Source organism: Borostomias antarcticus, assembly GCF_949987555.1.
Source record: "Borostomias antarcticus genome assembly, chromosome: 9".
Lineage (NCBI taxonomy): Eukaryota > Metazoa > Chordata > Actinopteri > Stomiiformes > Stomiidae > Borostomias > Borostomias antarcticus.
Genome location: NC_140242.1, coordinates 1580566 through 1599673, shown reverse-complemented (window position 1 = coordinate 1599673; position 19108 = coordinate 1580566). Strand labels below are relative to the sequence as shown.

Below are 19108 nucleotides of genomic sequence, written 5' to 3'. Positions count from 1 at the left end.
TCTGTTGACCTTCGAGACGACCCCGGCAGAGCAGCTCGGAGGGAACTACCGCAGCGTGTACTGTAATAGGTTATTTTTCAGTTCATTACAGTTATCATGTGTACAGAGATGTAATTATCATAGATGTGGTGTTTACCGTGTTATTCCCTAACCCTGTCTCCAGCATTCACAATTCACCAACTGGGACGGTCAGGTGACACAGGCATGGCGTGTAGGAGGTGACCAGCCCTGACACACGCATGGCGTGTAGGTGACCATCCCTGACACACGCATGGCGTGTAGGTGACCAGCCCTGACACACGCATGGCGTGTAGGAGGTGACCAGCCCTGGGCCGGGTCAGGGTGCCGTCAGATGGCCGGTGATCAACAATGTGACGAGACGAACCCCTTCAGCCATGTCACCTGTGCCCTCTTGTGGATGACTGGCACAGTTCAGCGTCAGGCCACTTCTCTCTCTCTCTCTCTCTCTCTCTCTCTCTCTCTCTCTCTCTCTCTCTCTCTCTCTCTCTCTCTCTCACGAGCACATCTCATTTCTATGGAAATGTATTACAGAGAATAATATCAACCCCCAAAGCCCTCAATGTTTTGACTGGTCTTACAAGGCTCTTTAATCGTCGGCGTGCTATGTTCATAAACTCATTTCCAACTGTGAGCTAACCCGTCGCTGACATCATGGAGGAGCGTCGGAACCCCACTATGGATGAGATTCCCCAGGAAATAGACCGGTATCAATCCCTCGCTGCCCTGCTTTGATGTGAGCCGTTAATATCATGGAGCGGTCTAAGTCCACGGCAGTTTCACCAGGCAGCTTCTGTCCCTCCGAGATGCCCGAGAGTAGAGGGCCATCCTGGGGAGCGCTCTGTGGAAGAGGGGAGCCAAGCACAGAAGTCCTCTACTTCAATCTCAGCAAACCTCCTAATAAAACCCTTTATGGTTCATGCTTGATGCCAGGACTAAATAACTCGATAATTGACTCTTAGGCTGTTCTTGAGATCCCTACCGGATGGATTAACTGTAGGTTTGGGGAAATAGATAGGCTGCTGGAGCCATGACGCTCGGTGAGGATCAGCACAGGAGGCCAGTGTACAGTACTGTACAGTCTAAGAGCTCAAATGGGTCGTTTGTCTGATTTCTTGGACTGAGATGACGGCTAATATTTACCCCCCCCAGTGGCTATGGATCCCTAGGGAGATCCGAAAACCTAGAACACGTAGGCTACAGCTTCCATCGTGCTTGACCGAGCGTCTCACATGGTCAGGTAATAAACTACTGTATGTGAGGTGAGAGATAACGTTTCTCTCCCTCCCACACGCAAACAAGGCAGCAAGACCTGCTTTTGGTGCCAGAAAGAGGTGTCTCCAATTACTCCAATAAAATCTGCCTGCTAGATCATGGTGTCTCTTGCCCTGGAGACATCAGACAGAAAGGCCAAGTTAACACCGAGCCAACACATGTCAGGTTCCCATTGCTCCAACTGTTAACAGTCTGTACTGAATTGTGTATGGTGTAGGCTACAGTGCCTTTTCAAATAAATATACTAGTAATAAACTATTACCGTCATGGCTCATAGTCCTGATGTTCTTAACTAAATGGCGCACCAGAGCAAAAATGCATTTTACAAGTCAAACTTCCTCTTACAGTGTTCCACTGTACCTGTTACAGAACCCTTTGACCGCACATTTTCAACCTGCAACTGGGGTTCCAACGACCTGTTGAACTATCGGCGGTAGTCAATTTGCAAATACATTACATTTACAACCAGCTGTGTACTAAAGTAAATCATGGAGGAGGGTTTATCTTTCCTTGGGGTAGGTGACTGCAGTAAGGGAAGTCAGGGCAGCTGTTTAAAACATTCACTGTCCTTCACTCAAGAATACATAAAACTGAGCCTCACAAACCGGAAAGTGCTTCAGCCAAAGTAAAAATGCTTCATGGTTAATTTTCAGAAATGTGTTGTAGCCCCTAAAAGCTGTGAAAAAGTAAGGAGTAGGCTACGTAATCTGCTGGATGGTGTCACCCTGATATTCTTAACATAATGGTGAAACATTATGTTTCACAGCTTTTAGCCCCACCAACAAATGTGACATATTAATTCTTCTGCTACATCCATCATAGGCCTACTGCGTGTCAGTTCTATCTGAGCTTAATGCATTTTGAGGCCCGGCCGATCCCACTTCCCTCAGCTTTGCTGGGAAATTGAGATCAGACTTCTGGACCCTGATGAGGAAACTCGGCGTCATCTCTGTGATTGGACGAGAACGAGAACCATCGAACACTTCCAGCCTTACTCACACGGCGACAATTAATCTGTCCTCTTCAGTTTCCTCCTTCTCGGACGCGACTCCACAGCCCACGGCCGACATCAGCTGGCCGCGAGGCCAGGGCCGTTGACAGGCCGTTCACGGGTCGCTAGAACGGATCGACCGTCGTCTCGCCGGGCACCACCGGCAGGTCCGCCGGGCCGCTCGCTTCCGAAACCCGGACGTCACAGAGTCCCCAGACCGGAGGAGAGGGCTGCAGGTGTGGAGCAGCTGGGAGAGGTCGGGTCTCTCCCAGGTCCCGGGTCTCTCCCCTGGAGGGAGCCAGTGGGAGCGAGGCTACACCCTTTGTTGTGTTCTGGTTTCCATGATGATCAAGGCCACCGGAGGCTAGTGAACAGAGCTGCTAATCTGGGAGGCTCCTCCCAGCCGTCGGCTCCTCTCCTCCTCTTCGCGCTGAGCGCTCCATGTGCGTTACACCCTTCCTCTCCACGCTGACACTCTAGAACCCCTTCCTCTCCACGCTAACACTCTGGAACCCCTTCCTCTCCACGCTAACTCTCTAGAACCCCTTCCTCTCCACGCTGACACTCTGGAACCCCTTCCTCTCCACGCTGACACTCTAGAACCCCTTCCTCTCCACGCTGACACTCTAGAACCCCTTCCTCTCCACGCTGACACTCTAGAACCCCTTCCTCTCCACGCTGACACTCTAGAACCCCTTCCTCTCCACGCTGACACTCTAGAACCCCTTCCTCTCCACACTAACACTCTAGAACCCCTTCCTCTCCACGCTGACACTCTAGAACCCCTTCCTCTCCACGCTCACACTCTAGAACCCCTTCCTCTCCACGCTGACACTCTAGAACCCCTTCCTCTCCACGCTGACACTAGAACCCCTTCCTCTCCGCACTGACACTCTAGAACCCCTTCCTCTCCGCGCTGACACTCTAGAACCCCTTCCTCTCCACGCTCACACTCTAGAACCCCTTCCTCTCCACACTGACACTCTAGAACCCCTTCCTCTCCACGCTGACACTCTAGAACCCCTTCCTCTCCACACTAACACTCTAGAACCCCTTCCTCCCCACGCTAACACTCTGGAACCCCTTCCCCTCCACGCTGACACTCTAGAACCCCTTCCTCTCCACACTGACACTCTAGAACCCCTTCCTCTCCACACTAACACTCTAGAACCCCTTCCTCTCCACGCTGACACTCTAGAACCCCTTCCTCTCCACACTAACACTCTAGAACCCCTTCCTCTCCACGCTGACACTCTAGAACCCCTTCCTCTCCACACTAACACTCTAGAACCCCTTCCTCTCCACGCTGACACTCTGGAACTGCGGGTTCCCAGCACCAGATTAACAGAAAAACTCCAAAAACCCCAAAAGCAAAAGGGCTGTTCGATAACGCCATCAATACTGGCGATATAATGCGATGCTGGTACAAACTACTGTACATCGAGACTGGCAGTGATCTTTCATATTGACTACTCATAGTAATGGATTAGGGCTAAGAGGGGGATGTACATGGTTTATAAAAGGATCAGAATGAGGCACAGGATAAAACCAATCCACTGGACCTCATCATCAACATAGCTTTTCCATCAGACTATCCTACATGCTTACATTTCTAAACAGAATCTTTGACTAGCTCACCATCACTCAGGACAGCGGGCAAGTTGGCCCTTCCATTGGGCAAGAAAACTCTCCATCAGCTAGAGTCCCCAGTCCATCTGCTGTCCCCTGACAGCCCAAAGACCCCCATGGCTGAATAAGAAGAATGACAATGACACTACTTTAACCCAAGTATGATTCCGATTAGCATCTGTCCGGAGTATTTATGACTGCTCCTACGCCTCTCTGATCTTGTTTGCCTAGTCATGGTAACAACAGTAAACATATTAGCTTTCTTCCACATCTGGATTATGAAAATCATACATGTTCTCCTCTCAGCACCGAAGCCCTTTGTCTCTCCACTTGTGATCTAGGAAAGTAGTGGGAAGCTTGGGCAGAGTCTTTGACAGCACACCAGCACACTTAACTCACACAAGGACAACAACTTGGATTTGAAAATGATTAAAGTGGACTTTGGTGAGTAAACAGCCAACTCAGAATAGGAGGTGAATCAAAGACAAGTTTCTGGCCTCACGTTGAAGTCAAAGGCACGGAAAAAAAACTGATGCTGGCACCGAATTAATATAAAACACTGAGCTGTAGAAATAAATCACAGCTTGTATAAAAAGCCATGTGCTGACTGAATACATTTACTGCAATTTTATATGTAGATGAACATAAAATGAGTGGAGATCTGTCAAGATCGTGGGAGCAATAAGTCTCAAGAATAGGATAGTGACATGAAGCAGAGTGCAGCTTTAACAGAGGACAGAGCACACACTGGTCCCAGAGGACATATCACACACTGGACCCAGAGGACATATCACACACTGGGACCCAGAGGACATATCACACACTGGGACCCAGAGGACAGATCACACACTAGGACCCAGAGGACATATCACACACTAGGACCCAGAGGACATATCACACACTAGGACAGATCACACACTGGGACCCAGAGGACAGATCACACACTAGGACCCAGAGGACATATCACACACTAGGACCCAGAGGACATATCACGCACTAGGACCCAGAAGACATATCACACACTAGGACCCAGAGGACAAATCACACACTAGGACCCAGAGGACATATCACACACTAGGACAGATCACACACTGGGACCCAGAGGACATATCACACACTAGGACCCAGAGGACAGATCACACACTAGGACCCAGAGGACATCACACACTAGGACAGATCACACACTGGACACAGAGGACATATCACACACTATGACCCAGAGGACATATCACACACTAGGACAGATCACACACTGGACACAGAGGACATATCTTACACTGGACCCAGAGGACATATCACACACTGGACACAGAGGACATATCACACACTGGTCCAAGAGGACATATCACACACTAGGACCCAGAGGACATATCACACACTAGGACAGATCACACACTAGGACCCAGAGGACAGATCACACACTGGACACAGAGGACATATCACACACTAGGACCCAGAGGACATATCACACACTAGGACCCAGAGGACATATCACACACTAGGACAGATCACACACTACTGTAGGACCCAGAGGACATATCACACACTAGGACTGATCACACACTGGACACAGAGGACAGATCACACCCTGGACCCAGAGGACATATCACACACTAGGACAGATCACACACTGGACCCAGGATTTTCCCACACTGGCCCCAGGGGTGTTGAACTGCTTGTGTGGGAGAGAAAGAATCTGATCAATCTTCATCCTGTCAACGTTTTTACAATAGGTATTAATATCACTACATTAACCATGCCTTTGTCTCCTTGCCATAATATTTTGTTTCAATCCTCTCCAGACAGGGAGAAAACATCTCTCTCCCTCCCTCTTTCTCTCTCTCCCCCTCTCTCTCTCTCTCTCTCTCTCTCTCTCTCTCTCTCTCTCTCTCTCTCTCTCTCTCTCTCTCTCTCTCTCTCTCTCTCTCTCTCTCTCTCTCTCTCTCTCTCTCACACACACACACACACACACACACACACACACACACACAGACAGACAGACACACACACACACAAATGAAACTATTTCCATGAGAGGGGTGTGCCACAGGACCAAGCTTCGATCTCTGCGTTTGAAAGAATAACAGCAGTAATATGGACCTGATGATCCCTCGGCCAGAGAGAAGCTTTTGGGTGAGTCATCTGACTGAGGTCTGGGCCTCACCCACCACACCACACACACACACACACACACACACGCGCACACACACACACATGCAGACACGCACACACACACACACGCGCACACACACACACACGCACGCACGCACACGCACGCACGCAGACACACGCAGACACACACACACATGCAAGAACACACACACACACACACACACACGAACACACACACAGAAAAATATCATTTTATGTCTCTCCTCACTGACCAGGCTGTGGTTAGGACTCCAGACACTCGTTTCAAGGGCTAGGCTGGTGTGTGGTTGGTGTGTGTGCGTCTGCGTGCGTGTGTGTGTGTGTGTGTGTGTGTGTGTGTGTGTGTGTGTGTGACAGAGACAGACAGATACACATATTCTCTACCATATCAACTATGGGCTATAGCCCCTCATCCATCTACACTATAATCCTTTCCTGGATTTGTTGTGCAAGATGTTGGAGTGGTCCTTGACAAACTATATCATCTAAACTCCTCAGTACAGCCCAATATTTATCTGCTGACTCAACAGCAACATAACATTCATCAGCTACTGAATCTCCCTGTCATTTATTTATGGGTAAAGACATGAAAATATGATGTTCTTGTCATTAAGGAGGCAAAATGTCATTGCTTCCATCTCTTGTGGTTAAGAGAAGTCTAATAAAGTGTCGTAGCACAGACAGACAGCGGAAACGATGGAACTGTCCTCGCCAAATACACACTTGTTTCATGGAGACAGTCTGTCCTTCAACCCTCCACAAGCCAAGCCAATCCAAACAGCACCAGAATCCAAACATCAATGATGGATAGCTTCTGGTTTGCAACACTGAGAGGGGCTGTTCCCATTGTGGGTTTCTTCACAGCCTCGGAAAGGTGTTGCTACGTCTACTTTGCCGGATTTGGGGCTCTGTGAAGAAGTAGACGTTCTCTCTCTCCAGAGCAACATCCTAAAATTATCTCATCTCAATCCAAATGTTGATAGATTCGGAGTGTATACATTTCATCATTATTTGACAGCGTCCAGCACCTTCAAGGTGGTGAAGTGGTTGGCTTGAAGCTTATATATATTCAAAGACGCCTGACACAAACGTTCCTGGAAACTTACCCTGGGAGTTGATATTCCTCCTCACGCTGTCAGGCCCATCCGGGAACTTCAGGAACGCTAATTAGCGTCTTTATCACGCGTCCGCGACTTATGAACGACGTGACGTTCTTACGTAGCGGATACTAATCGGCAGATCTCGCGTTTCCGTAAATGGCCGAGTAATTTCCGCAGGTGGCGCAGATGAATCGTCCCCTATAGCGGCCGTATGTAGAAGGTTTGCGCAACCTGCGTGTGTTAGTAGGGAAGCGTGATGCTTGCGACACATCTGACCAATAATGTAGGAGCTGCATCTCCAACTTTTGATCAAGATTAGCTTGTTCTAATCATCATTTCAAGAGGACATGAACCCTTTAGAGTTGACGCAAACATATAAAACGTGGTTGAGAATGTAGGGTAGCCTAATTGAAATTTGTGCCTTGCACGCTGCGCGCCTTCAACACCATCCTCATGTATCCACTACCTTGGACAATATTCAAATGATCTGAGAGCACACGCTAACCTACATGTGTGATTATCTTAGGGCTACTGTTTATATACAGACTTTCAAAGTTGAAAATCCTACAAAATATTCCCTTTTACTTAAGGCAATACTTCAGTTAATCAGGTTTGCTAATTATAAAGTGGGCCTACAACTAATGAGAAACATCTTTGCATCTTAAATTAGAAAAATACACAACATATGTACTTTTGAAGAGGAAGTTTGTTTTCAAAGTGGGCACATGGGTCTTCTAGTCCCAGGCCTCATATTCACATGAACAAGAAACTTGAAAAGATTAACACTGACTAAAACCAAGCGGGGGAAGCATTTCATTAGTAGCAGGAGGAAGAGAGATAGAGAGAAGAGAAGAAAAAACAAGCTTCATAATGTTTTTAATTAAATATGGCTGCTTTTCTCTATGGTTACAGCATCTAAAAGTGATCTGAATTCTTTAACTGTGGCCTACTTGGCCACTGCAGCGACGTGAGTCACACTATGACAGGAGGGAGATTGTTTGCCCTTTAACCCTTTCGATACGACCACGTCACCGGCAACATTTTAAAAATATCTAACAAATATTTATTAATATAATATAAAAAATATCTAACAAATCTAAAAAATTCCTCACTCCAACACTTGCTGAAAGCTGAGAAACTGCGCTTTCTAGTATTTTAGGGAAAATCAAATTAATATTCAAAATGTTGTCACTGTACTTTCAGGGTTAAAAGGGTTAACTCATAGTAGCTTTTTCAAGAGATGTTTGTATCTCTTTCCTCGTCTCGTCATAAGGCCATTTTCCCCACAGCCTTTTTTAAGCTTTGGAATAATTCAACAGGAATGCCTGAAAAATGGATTCCCATTCAACGATTCCAGAGTTATCCATTACCAAATAGTTTAGGGCTTAATTTTGTCCAAATAGCCTGGTTGGTTCTGTTGGATCTACCTCTCTTACACACACACACACACACACACACACGCACACAAAAACAAAAACACACACGCACTCCCAATGACCTTGGGCATGGTTTGTGAAGTCAGAATGGTAAGCATTCACTGTAGGATATTGGATGTTTTGAACTTTCGGGGGGAGCTAATATAGAGGATGAGACGGAATCCTGCTGATACTTCACAGCATAGCCGGACGCTAGCGGTATGGTCAAAACACCGATATGAACAAACATATGGATGAACTGTGATTTACTGACAACACAAGGACTGTTTTTCTCACCATGACCTGTAGAGGACCTAATGGCGAAGCTAGTGTGAAGGAAAGCTCCGGAAAGTCATCTTTATGAGTTGTGGCACATGGAGACGGATTCTCACATGCAGGGAGGGAGGGAGGGCATGAAAGAGAAAGGCCTACTTTGTTGGACATCTGTGCGGCAGTAACTTAAATCCTCATCTCACAAAATGGCTTGTCTTACTCCAGAACTCTTCATGCTTTAATAGTTTGCTGACATGACAAATGAAAGCGAGGGTATATGAGCTCGGAGGAAGTTATTGATGGTAAAAGCGGAGTTAGAATGTTTGGTGATCTGTGAAGCAGGAACAGATGATAATCAGCCTCCACACAGTTCTGCATCTACAAAGAGATCATCTGAAAATGACCTAATTTCTCACTGACACAAACTTGGTTGAAAGTAGCACACGGACCCCAGAGACATGTCCAGACCACGTCCTCAGGTTCCCGCACTTCCTTCGTGGCACAGGTCCGTCCAGCCACTTCCTGTCTCTCTAAACATGAGTGCAGGTTCTGTGGAAATGCCTCGGAGGTAATAGTGTGACATACTACGTACCACCTTCGATAGCATGGATGTTTTATACATGGGGAGTAGGAGATGAGTGTTGAGACATATCCCTTTCAGAAATCACCCATAGCGAGACCACGCCATTAGACCACGCTGGGACTCAGAGCTTTCATTAGACCACATCCATTTGCCGAGAGACAAGAGATCAAGAAGCTGGGTTAGCGTTTGGCAAACCATGGCACAGCCGATTAGGGCAAGTATTTGAAAAGTGTAATCAGTCTGTGTGTGCGTGTGTGTGTGTGTGTGTGTGTGCGTGCGTGGGTGTGTGTATATGCGTGTGTTCACATGGAAAATTGAATCTGTTACTGACGTCTCTTCTGCAACACTCAGACGACCACAGTTTAACTAACACATGCTCAGGCAAACACACAAGGCTGTTGGAACGTAGCTGTGGTCACAACTGATCTTTTCCTAGTCTCTCTTCACCACAACAAGGGTTCGAAGCCGGAGTCGTACACAGATCATGTGTCTGAGCTGAAAAAGGGCATTGAAAAAGTCATAGATCCAGTAATAACTAGTTTAATTGTTTAAAAACAAGTTGTTCCTCTTTTGTAGGGTTTTTGATGATTATCCAGTCCATAAAAAAGAGACAATCTTTTTGCATTTCATTTCAATTCACAGGCTTAGCATTTGCATGTCAACAGCAATATAAAAAGCACACCTAGTGTATAAAAGACGTAGGTTCATGATATGAACATAGTTGATTAAACCGGTATTATATCCTGATATTAATATACTGTAACATGTGTAATGCTAAAACAGCACAATGAAAAATAATCCCATTCATATCCTGATTTTAGTTATGTCACAGTAGCCTATGTTCCTTCAACAAAAACAATGCAAGTACTTCTCAATAAATTATTTCTAGACATACATTTGCTACAACCACAATGTTTTACGCTTGGAAAAGGTTCTGGCAACGACAAAATGCATTTTTTTTCTCAAATAATCCAGGAGGATTTTTGATAAGCATGCTCAAAAGCAGACAATGAGATTAGATCATTTTTTCTATTACATTCCCTAAAGTAATATTTCACAATGTTTCACACAGTTTCTGAGAGCTACATTGTCTAAGAAATATTCACCTCTGTGGAAAAAGTATACAATCTTTTTTTATCTGGTGTGAATTATAAAAATAATATGTCTCTGTACACATAGTGAAAATGCCCAGTGGTTTGCATAATTGTTTGATTGGATCAATGTTCTGTTTCTGGTCTTCGTCACTATAGGCCTGTGAACAACACAAAGCAAAAAGACAAAACATCAGTCTCCTAGAAACCAGATTCATACCCAGATTTAACCGCTAATAAGGATAATAACCCCGACAATTACAATAAAAAAACCTTTTCATATTTGAGCCTGTAAAAGACAAACAGAGGTGGAGAGTGAAGCCTAGTGTGGGGGCCAGGGGGCCGGGGGCCGGGGGCCGGGGGCCAGGGACTGGGGGCCGGGGGCCAGTGGCCGGGGGCAGGGGCCGGGGGCCAGTGGCCGGGGGCCAGGGGCCGGGGGCCGGGCTGTGAAATCTGGAGCCGAGTGATCGGGGCGACAACAGCACACTTTGGGTTGGTTTCCATGGCTGCGCTCTGGCCTCTCCGATAGCCAAGCGCCTGCTCTCGCATCTCGCTCCAGACTGGCACGGCGGAGGAGAAAGGGACTCTGGGAAAAATGCGGGCAGGACTCCTCCTCCACCAGAGCCACAAGAAGGAGACCGCAGACAGAGTGTAACCAGACACCACCCCCCTCTCTCCTCCTCTCTCTCTCTCTCTCTCTCTCCCCTTCCCTCACTCTTTCTCTCTCTCCAGACACCACCCCCCTCTCTCCTCCTCCTCTCTCTCTCTCTCTCCCCTTCCCTCACTCTTTCTCTCTCTCCCTTTTTCCTTCTCTCTCTCTCCCTCCCTTCTTTCTCTCTCTGTTTCTCTCTCTCTCTGTCTCTCTACCTTTCTTTCTCTCCCTTTCTCTCTGTCTCTCTCCCCCTCTCTCTCTCTCTCCGTCTCTCTCCCTCCCCCCTTCTCTCCCTTATTCTCTCTCTCTCTCCCTCCCCTCCATCTCTCTCTAATCCTAACCCTGTTATGGTTGACGCTGTCTTGGCGTCTAAACTCTGCACCCAAGTGACTTCATGGAACCGAGCATTAGAGCGCCTCTCGCAATATGGACACCCTCCACCAATCGCATTTCACCGCCACTGCGTCTCCCAGCTAAACCCGGCCGGGTAATTGATTGGCCTGTAAATGAAGGTGGAGGCTTCTGAGTAACCCATTGGTGGTTGCCGGGCTACCAGTGCAGTGGTGGGAGGAGTGAGGTCATCGACAGATGGGCAGAGCCTCAGTCAGTTAAGGGCTCTTAACGGAGCGCCCGTCTTCACAGCGGCCCACGTGCTAACGAGCCTCTAACGAGAAACATATAGATTCTCACCAAGCCTTTCCTGTTGATCGTTAAACCTTCAGCTGTTGCGTACATTTCGTTTTTTTACACGTTACCTCTTCAAAGCGCGCAGAGCGTGTGTGGGACAGTGTGAAAAGTACCGCCCCGGTCGCGGCACCCACCTGAAAACACAGACCTCTTGTTGGCGTCGCGCACTCCGCTACCTGCGAATCAGAACAAGACGCCAGACACCTCCGTCAACACAGTCAACATCAACACGTCAACACAGTCAACATCAACACGTCAACACAGTCAACATCAACAGTGAGCTCACCCAGTGAGTGAACGTGTGGGAGATGGGATGAGAGCTGACTGATCCCTGGCTGAACCGATCCGAGTGACGTCATGTGTAGCCGCTCGCGGCCGAGCTCTGGCGGGTGGGCGCTAACGGCTAGCGGGCCGGGCTAACGGCTAGCGGGCCGGGCTAACGCGGCGGTCTTGGCGGACACCAGAACCACAGGGGGGCTGGGAGCGAGGAAGAGGAAGAGGGGGCAGAGGGCCTTGTGCGGTCGCAGAAGTCTGTGGAAGTCTCTAGAATAACAGGAAATAGCTACGGATCTTTTTTTCATTATTGAGCCTCTTCGCCGTAGACCTGGCATGCCAGCAGCGCTCGGGAGGCGGGGTCACGGCGCGAACTGACCGAGCAGGCGTGCATGTTTGCACACCAGCACACACGCGCACACACACACACACACACACACACACACACACACACATGCACACACGCGCACACACACACACACATGCACACACGCGCACACACACACACGCACACACGCGCACACACACGCGCGCGCACACACACACACACACACGCACACACACACACACACGAGTCAATCAACAGCCATAGCACCCCATGAGTCCTCTCTCACACCAACTAGCCCTTTGTCACTTCTTGTGACTGCTCTCTCTCTCTCTCTCTCTCCCTCTCTCCCTCCCTATCTCTCTCTCCCTCCCTCTCTCCCTATCTCTCTCTCTCTCCCTCCCTCTCTCACTCCCTCCCTCTCTCTCTCCCTCCCTCTCTCCCTCTCTCTCTCCCTCCCTCTTTCTCTCCATCCCTCCCTCCCTCTCTCTCCCTCCATCTATCTCCCTCCCTCTCCCTCCCTCTCTCTCTCCCTCTCTCTCCCCCTCTCTTTCTCTCTCTCCCCCTCTCTCTCTCTCACTCTTTCTCTCTCTCCCTCCCTCCCTCTCTTTCTCTCTCCCTCTCTCCCCCCCTCTTTCTATCTCCCTCCCTCTCTCTCTCCCCCTCTCCCTCTCCCTCTCTCTATCCCTCTCTCTCCCTCCCTCCCCGTCTCTCTCTCTCTCTCTCCTCCAGTGTGTGGCTCAGGTCCTCTAAAAACACACGAGTGCTGTAGCCAGGCCCTGAGGCAGGCCCCCTGGGGCTATTAGCAAAATACATCCACTCGCTTCGCCAGATATTAATTTGGCAAAACAAGCGTCCTCCAGAGGAACTTTTTCATGTGTGCTTACGTTTCCATTTGATTGCAGCGCTTGTGAGCGCGCCGTGTTTTGTTTGACTGGGATTCTGGTTTCATGAGCTCCATAAAGCCGGGTCGGCCTTCTCCCTCGTGCATTGGAACCCCAGCGTCAGCAGCCAATCACAGCCCTTTGTTGACTGAGAAAATGGCGCTATGTTAATTTGAGAACATTTCATTATTCTGGGAAAGAACAAAGTAAGGCCAAATGACTCAATAACATAAATCGTTTTGTCTGGCTTGATAGATTAATTAGCAACAGATGGACGTTCCTCTGACAAGATCATCCACACGGCTCGATTTAGGATGTAGAGGAACGGCCCGGGTGTAGGGGGGGGGGGGGCGTTCCTCTACGCGCTGCAGTGTCACCCCAGAAGAGGATGAGCGATACACAATTCTCTCCATAAAAGTTAAAAGAGCGTGACTTTGACGGCTTCATAGTGAACCTTAGTGAGTTGGAAACTACTAACGCTCTCTTTTGGCAACGGTGTGGGTATCGACCTATATTACCACATACATGGTGTGATTTATAGAGCTACGCCCCCTGGGAGAGATCGAGGCGTGTTCAAAGCCAGAGCAGGGTAACCCAGCCAAACTCGTCTAATCAGAGGATTTATGAGCTACCACAGACGTTCATGTCCATCGACCAGATCTGAACGGGAATAAATCTCCACAATGACACCTGGAAGGAAAATCTTAGACAATATCAACAACTATAACCCGATGGAAATCAAATGATCCACCTCTATAACTCACAAGATGTCAGCTCACGCTGTGCAATATGGGGTCATTGCACATCTGAACTCATCTGCAGGGTTGATGTAGCGATAGACTGATGGATTCCTTACTTGTTAATCACTCACACTAGGGCAGTGATATTAACACATTGAATGTGGAAATTACTGATTGAAAAAAAAAATTAAAAAAAATGAATGGCATTAGGAGAGCAATCTGTTACAGCACACACCACATGAATCACGATGATGGATGCAGGGAAATGGGAACGAGAGTTGGACTGTGAATCACACAAAGGAAAAAAGAAAAAGTGAATAATGAGAGAGAATAATGAAAGAGAGAGAGAGGAGAGAGAGAGAGAGAGAGAGAGAGAGAGGGAGAGAGAGAGGGAGAGAGAGAGAGAGGGAGAGAGAGAGAGGGAGAGAGAGAGTAAAAGAAAGTGTAGTAGTGAGCCCACTCACACTTATCTTGTTCAGGAGGTTCCAGAATGTCACTGTCTGTGTCACTGGGGATGTGCCAAGGCTGTCTGATAGCCTGGAGCTGCTGGTAGAACTCATCCTGGAGGAGAGGAGGAGAGGAGAGGAGATGGGGGAGGATAGAGGAGAGGAGAGGAGAGGAGAGGAGAGGAGAGGAGAGGAGAGGAGAGGAGAGGAGAGGAGAGGAGAGGAGAGGAGAGGAGAGGAGAGGAGAGGAGAGGAGAGGAGAGGAGAGGAGAGGAGAGGAGAGGAAGAGGAGGGGGAGAAGAGGATCGGTCAACCCATCTAATAACCTATACAGACAGACAGAGAAACTATGGAACAAATATGGATGTGATACAGCTGCAACATGTTATTCTGCAACGTTAGATTTCTGAATTTTACAGAAAATATCAAAACCTGAACTGATTTGGAAATGCTTTGGCAGTGAAAACAGAAAAGCCCTATAAACTAAATAGCTCCAGTTCTGAGCGCTAATGGTATTACAATGAAAGGTGCACTGGTCCATGGCAGGAGCAGACTGTCAAAAAGGCAAATGACAGAGAAATCTTCGGTCAACTCGAAACCGAAGACGTAGAGAATTGGCAAACTCAAATGTCAGGGCCATTAGTTCTACAGCTGGTTTTATTTTCTCCTAAATGAAGTACACCTCAGAGTCTGATCCTCCGGGCCAAACTTTAATTAATAAATGGGCCCGTGTTCCCTGCTAAAGGCTTTTATGTGTTCTTGTTTTTCAGGGGTGATGGAGGGAAACCGCCGTGCATCTTAACAACTGTTCAGGGATCAGTTACAACACCGTTAAAAGGCTGCCTCAACATCCGCTCTTTCCTGTATATCCTATTTTTAAACAGGTCCAGGATTCCTTCTCTCTCTCCCTCCCCCTCTCTCTCTCTCTCCCCCTCTCTCACTCTCCCTCTCTCTCTCCCTCTCTCTCACTCACTCTCCCTCCCCCTCTCTCTCTCTCTCCCTCCCCCCCTCTCTCTCTCTCCCTCTCTCACTCTCCTCCCTCTCTCTCACTCTCCCTCTCTCACTCTCCTCCTTCTCTCTCACTCTCCCTCTCTCACTCTCCTCCCTCTCTCTCACTCTCCCTCTCTCACTCTCCTCCCTCTCTCTCTCCCTCCCCCCCCTCGCTCACTCTCCCTCCCCCTCTCTTTCTCTCTCCCTCTCTCTCTCCCTCCCCCTCTCTCACTCTCTCCCTCTCTCTCTCTCCCTCTCTCTCTCCCCCTCTCTCTTTCTCTCTCCCTCTCTCTCTCCCTTCCCCTCTCTCACTCTCCCTCCCCCTCTCACACTCTCCCTCTCTCACTCTCTCCCTCTCTCTCTCCCCCTCTCTCTTTCTCTCTCCCTCTCTCTCTCCCTCCCCCTCTCTCACTCTCTCCCTCTCTCTCTCTCCCTCTCTCTCTCCCCCTCTCTTTCTCTCTCCCTCTCTCTCTCCCTCCCCCTCTCTCACTCTCCCTCCCCCTCTCACACTCTCCCTCTCTCACTCTCTCCCTCTCTCTCTCCCTCCCTCTCTCTTTCTCTCTCCCTCTCTCCCTCCCCCTCTCTCTCTCTCCTCCCTCTCTGTCTCCCTGCCACTCGCCCCCTTTTCCCTTCTCTCTCTCTCTCTCTTTCTCTCTCTCTATCTATCTCTCTCTCTGTCACTCTCTCTCATCTCTGTCACTCTCTCTCCCTCTATCTCTCTCTCTCGGTCTCTCTGTCACTTTCTCTCTTTACTCCACTCTCTCTCTCTCTCTGTCACTCTTTTCCTCTCTGTCTCTCCCTTTCTCTGCCATTCTCTCTCTCTCTCTCTCTCTCTCTCTCTCTCCCCCTCTCTCTCTCTCTCTCCCTCCCTCCCTCCCCGTACACTGTGAGACCAGGTGGCCTCAATCAAATGTGAATCAGCGCTCTGGTGTTTTTGATAATCTCAGGCATCAACCAAGTCTACTGTCAGAGAAAATACAGAGGGATCGCAAAACTCCTGGTCGCCATTAATAAAGGCCTCGGAAAAGCGTCTTGTGTTTAACCGCCCCTGGTAAAGGCAACCATGAAAAGGATCTGAAGAGGAAAAATCCCATTGAAAGTTCCCCTTTTATAAGCCAGACAGGTTTTTTTTTCCACAGCAATATGACATCCTACTGTATGGAGCTCCATCAATCCCCGGCAAACCCCACACGATGGCGGGTACACACACGTGTGTGTGCTGGTGTGTGTGTGTGTGTGTGTGTGTGTGTGTGTGTGTGTGTGTGTGCGTGTGTGTATATCAAACACTCTGCGTAAAGGCTCTCATGTTCTATTGCCAACCTCAGTAAAGCATGAACGTTGTTCAGCGCTCTTTACAAAAGCATGACAATAAACTTCTCCAACTCGCTGACCTGAGCTTTATGGCCACCAGGTCTCCTACTTGGTACCTAGTACGGTTTTACTGTTTTAAGCTCCATTATCCTAACATGACCTGAATGGAGGTTTGCTAGGAGGCTGTTGACAAGCCCTCCGGGGGGATTTCCACAAGCTGATCCTGCAACGTGCTGGATTAGACGTGATGCATTCTCAGCAGATGTGGGCTCGACAGCGCGGCTACCCCTGACAGCTAGGCCCCGGGGCTACGCTCGCACTCTTATCTCTGACGGGTTCTTCTGGAAGAAAACATTACAAAACACCGGCATAGGGGCGGAGCCAGCGCCTTCCATTCAAATCCAGCTGCCTTTGAACATAATGTCATCGGGAGCGTGTAGTCGGGGCTAAATGAAAGAGTCATCCTGCCCAGAGAAGGAGAAAACTGTAGCTATTCAACTTGAGTTGACCTGGAAGAAAGTCCACGTAGCCTAAAGCGCACATCTTGTTCCAGATATGTCGACAGCTCACATGTATGCGGGATTGTTTAGAAAAGTGGAAAGCTGCAGTCAGTGACCAATCAGAGGACAGATCAGCCTCCCCGCACAGCCCGCTATCTGCACGGGCCAATCAGCTTCCCCGCATAAAATCCAAGAGTCTTCTCATTAGTGTCCAGGAATATCATCGTTCTGGGAACTCAGATTACTGACAGGTGGGCCCTGAGGCTGTGGATACTGTAGTTCTACCTCAGACAGTGTCGATACTGTAGTTCTTACCTCAGACAGGGTACAGTAGGCCCTGAGGCTGATGATACTGTAGTTCTTACCTCAGACAGTTAGTGTCGATGCTGTAGTTTCTTACCTCAGACAGTTAGTGTTGATATTGTAGTCCTTACCTCAGACAGTTAGTGTTGATACTGTAGTTCTTACTGTAGTTCTTACCTCAGACAGTTAGCGTCGATGCTGTAGTTCTTACCTCAGACAGTAAGTGTTGATATTGTAGTTCTTACCTCAGACAGTTAGTGTTGATACTGTACTTCTTACCTCAGACAGTTAGCGTCGATGCTGTAGTTCTTACCTCAGACAGTTAGCGTCGATGCTGTAGTTCTTACCTCAGACAGTTAGCGTCGATGCTGTAGTTCTTACCTCAGACAGTTAGTGTCGATATTGTAGTTCTACTGTAGTTCTTACCTCAGACAGGTAGTGTTGATGCTGTAGTTCTTACCTCAGACAGGTACAGTAGGCCCTGAGGCTGATGATGTTGTAGTTCTTACCTCAGACAGGGAGTGTCGATGCTGTAGTTCTTACCTCAGACAGGTAGGCCCTGAGGCTGATGATGCTGTAGTTCTTACCTCAGACAGGCAGTGTTGATGCTGTAGTTCTTACCTCAGACAGGTAGTGTCGATGCTGTAGTTCTTACCTCAGACAGGTAGTGTTGATGCTGTAGTTCTTACCTCAGACAGGTACAGTAGGCCCTGAGGCTGATGATGCTGTAGTTCTTACCTCAGACAGGTAGTGTCGATACTGTAGTTCTTACTGTAGTTCTTACCTCAGACAGGTAGGCCCTGAGGCTGATGATGCTGTAGTTCTTACCTCAGACAGGTAGGCCCTGAGGCTGATGATGCTGTAGTTCTTACCTCAGACAGGTAGGCCCTGAGGCTGATGATGCTGTAGTTCTTACCTCAGACAGTTAGCGTCGATGCTGTAGTTCTTACCTCAGACAGTTAGTGTCGATATTGTAGTTCTTACTGTAGTTCTTACCTCAGACAGTTAGCGTCGATGCTGTAGTTCTTACCTCAGACAGTTAGCGTCGATGCTGTAGTTCTTACCTCAGACAGTTAGTGTCGAATATTGTAGTTCTTACTGTAGTTCTTACCTCAGACAGGTAGTGTTGATGCTGTAGTTCTTACCTCAGACAGGTACAGTAGGCCCTGAGGCTGATGATGTTGTAGTTCTTACCTCAGACAGGGAGTGTCGATGCTGTAGTTCTTACCTCAGACAGGTAGGCCCTGAGGCTGATGATACTGTAGTTCTTACCTCAGACAGGTAGGCCCTGAGGCTGATGATGCTGTAGTTCTTACCTCAGACAGGCAGTGTTGATGCTGTAGTTCTTACCTCAGACAGGTAGTGTCGATGCTGTAGTTCTTACCTCAGACAGGTAGTGTTGATGCTGTAGTTCTTACCTCAGACAGGTACAGTAGGCCCTGAGGCTGATGATGCTGTAGTTCTTACCTCA

General features: G+C 48.4%; 1 protein-coding gene across 1 annotated transcript in view; it reads right to left on the bottom strand.

Moving 5' to 3' along the window:
- Positions 1-10848: 10848 nt before the first annotated feature.
- The window catches only part of cUnh8orf34 (chromosome Un C8orf34 homolog), a gene marked incomplete at both ends in the record, with an annotated part of 70176 nt that continues 61916 nt past the window's right edge, over positions 10849-19108 (bottom strand). The window contains 3 exon segments of the mRNA XM_084443500.1: positions 10849-10979; positions 12000-12041; positions 14552-14648. Coding sequence (XP_084299626.1) covers positions 10849-10979; positions 12000-12041; positions 14552-14648 — 270 coding nt within the window.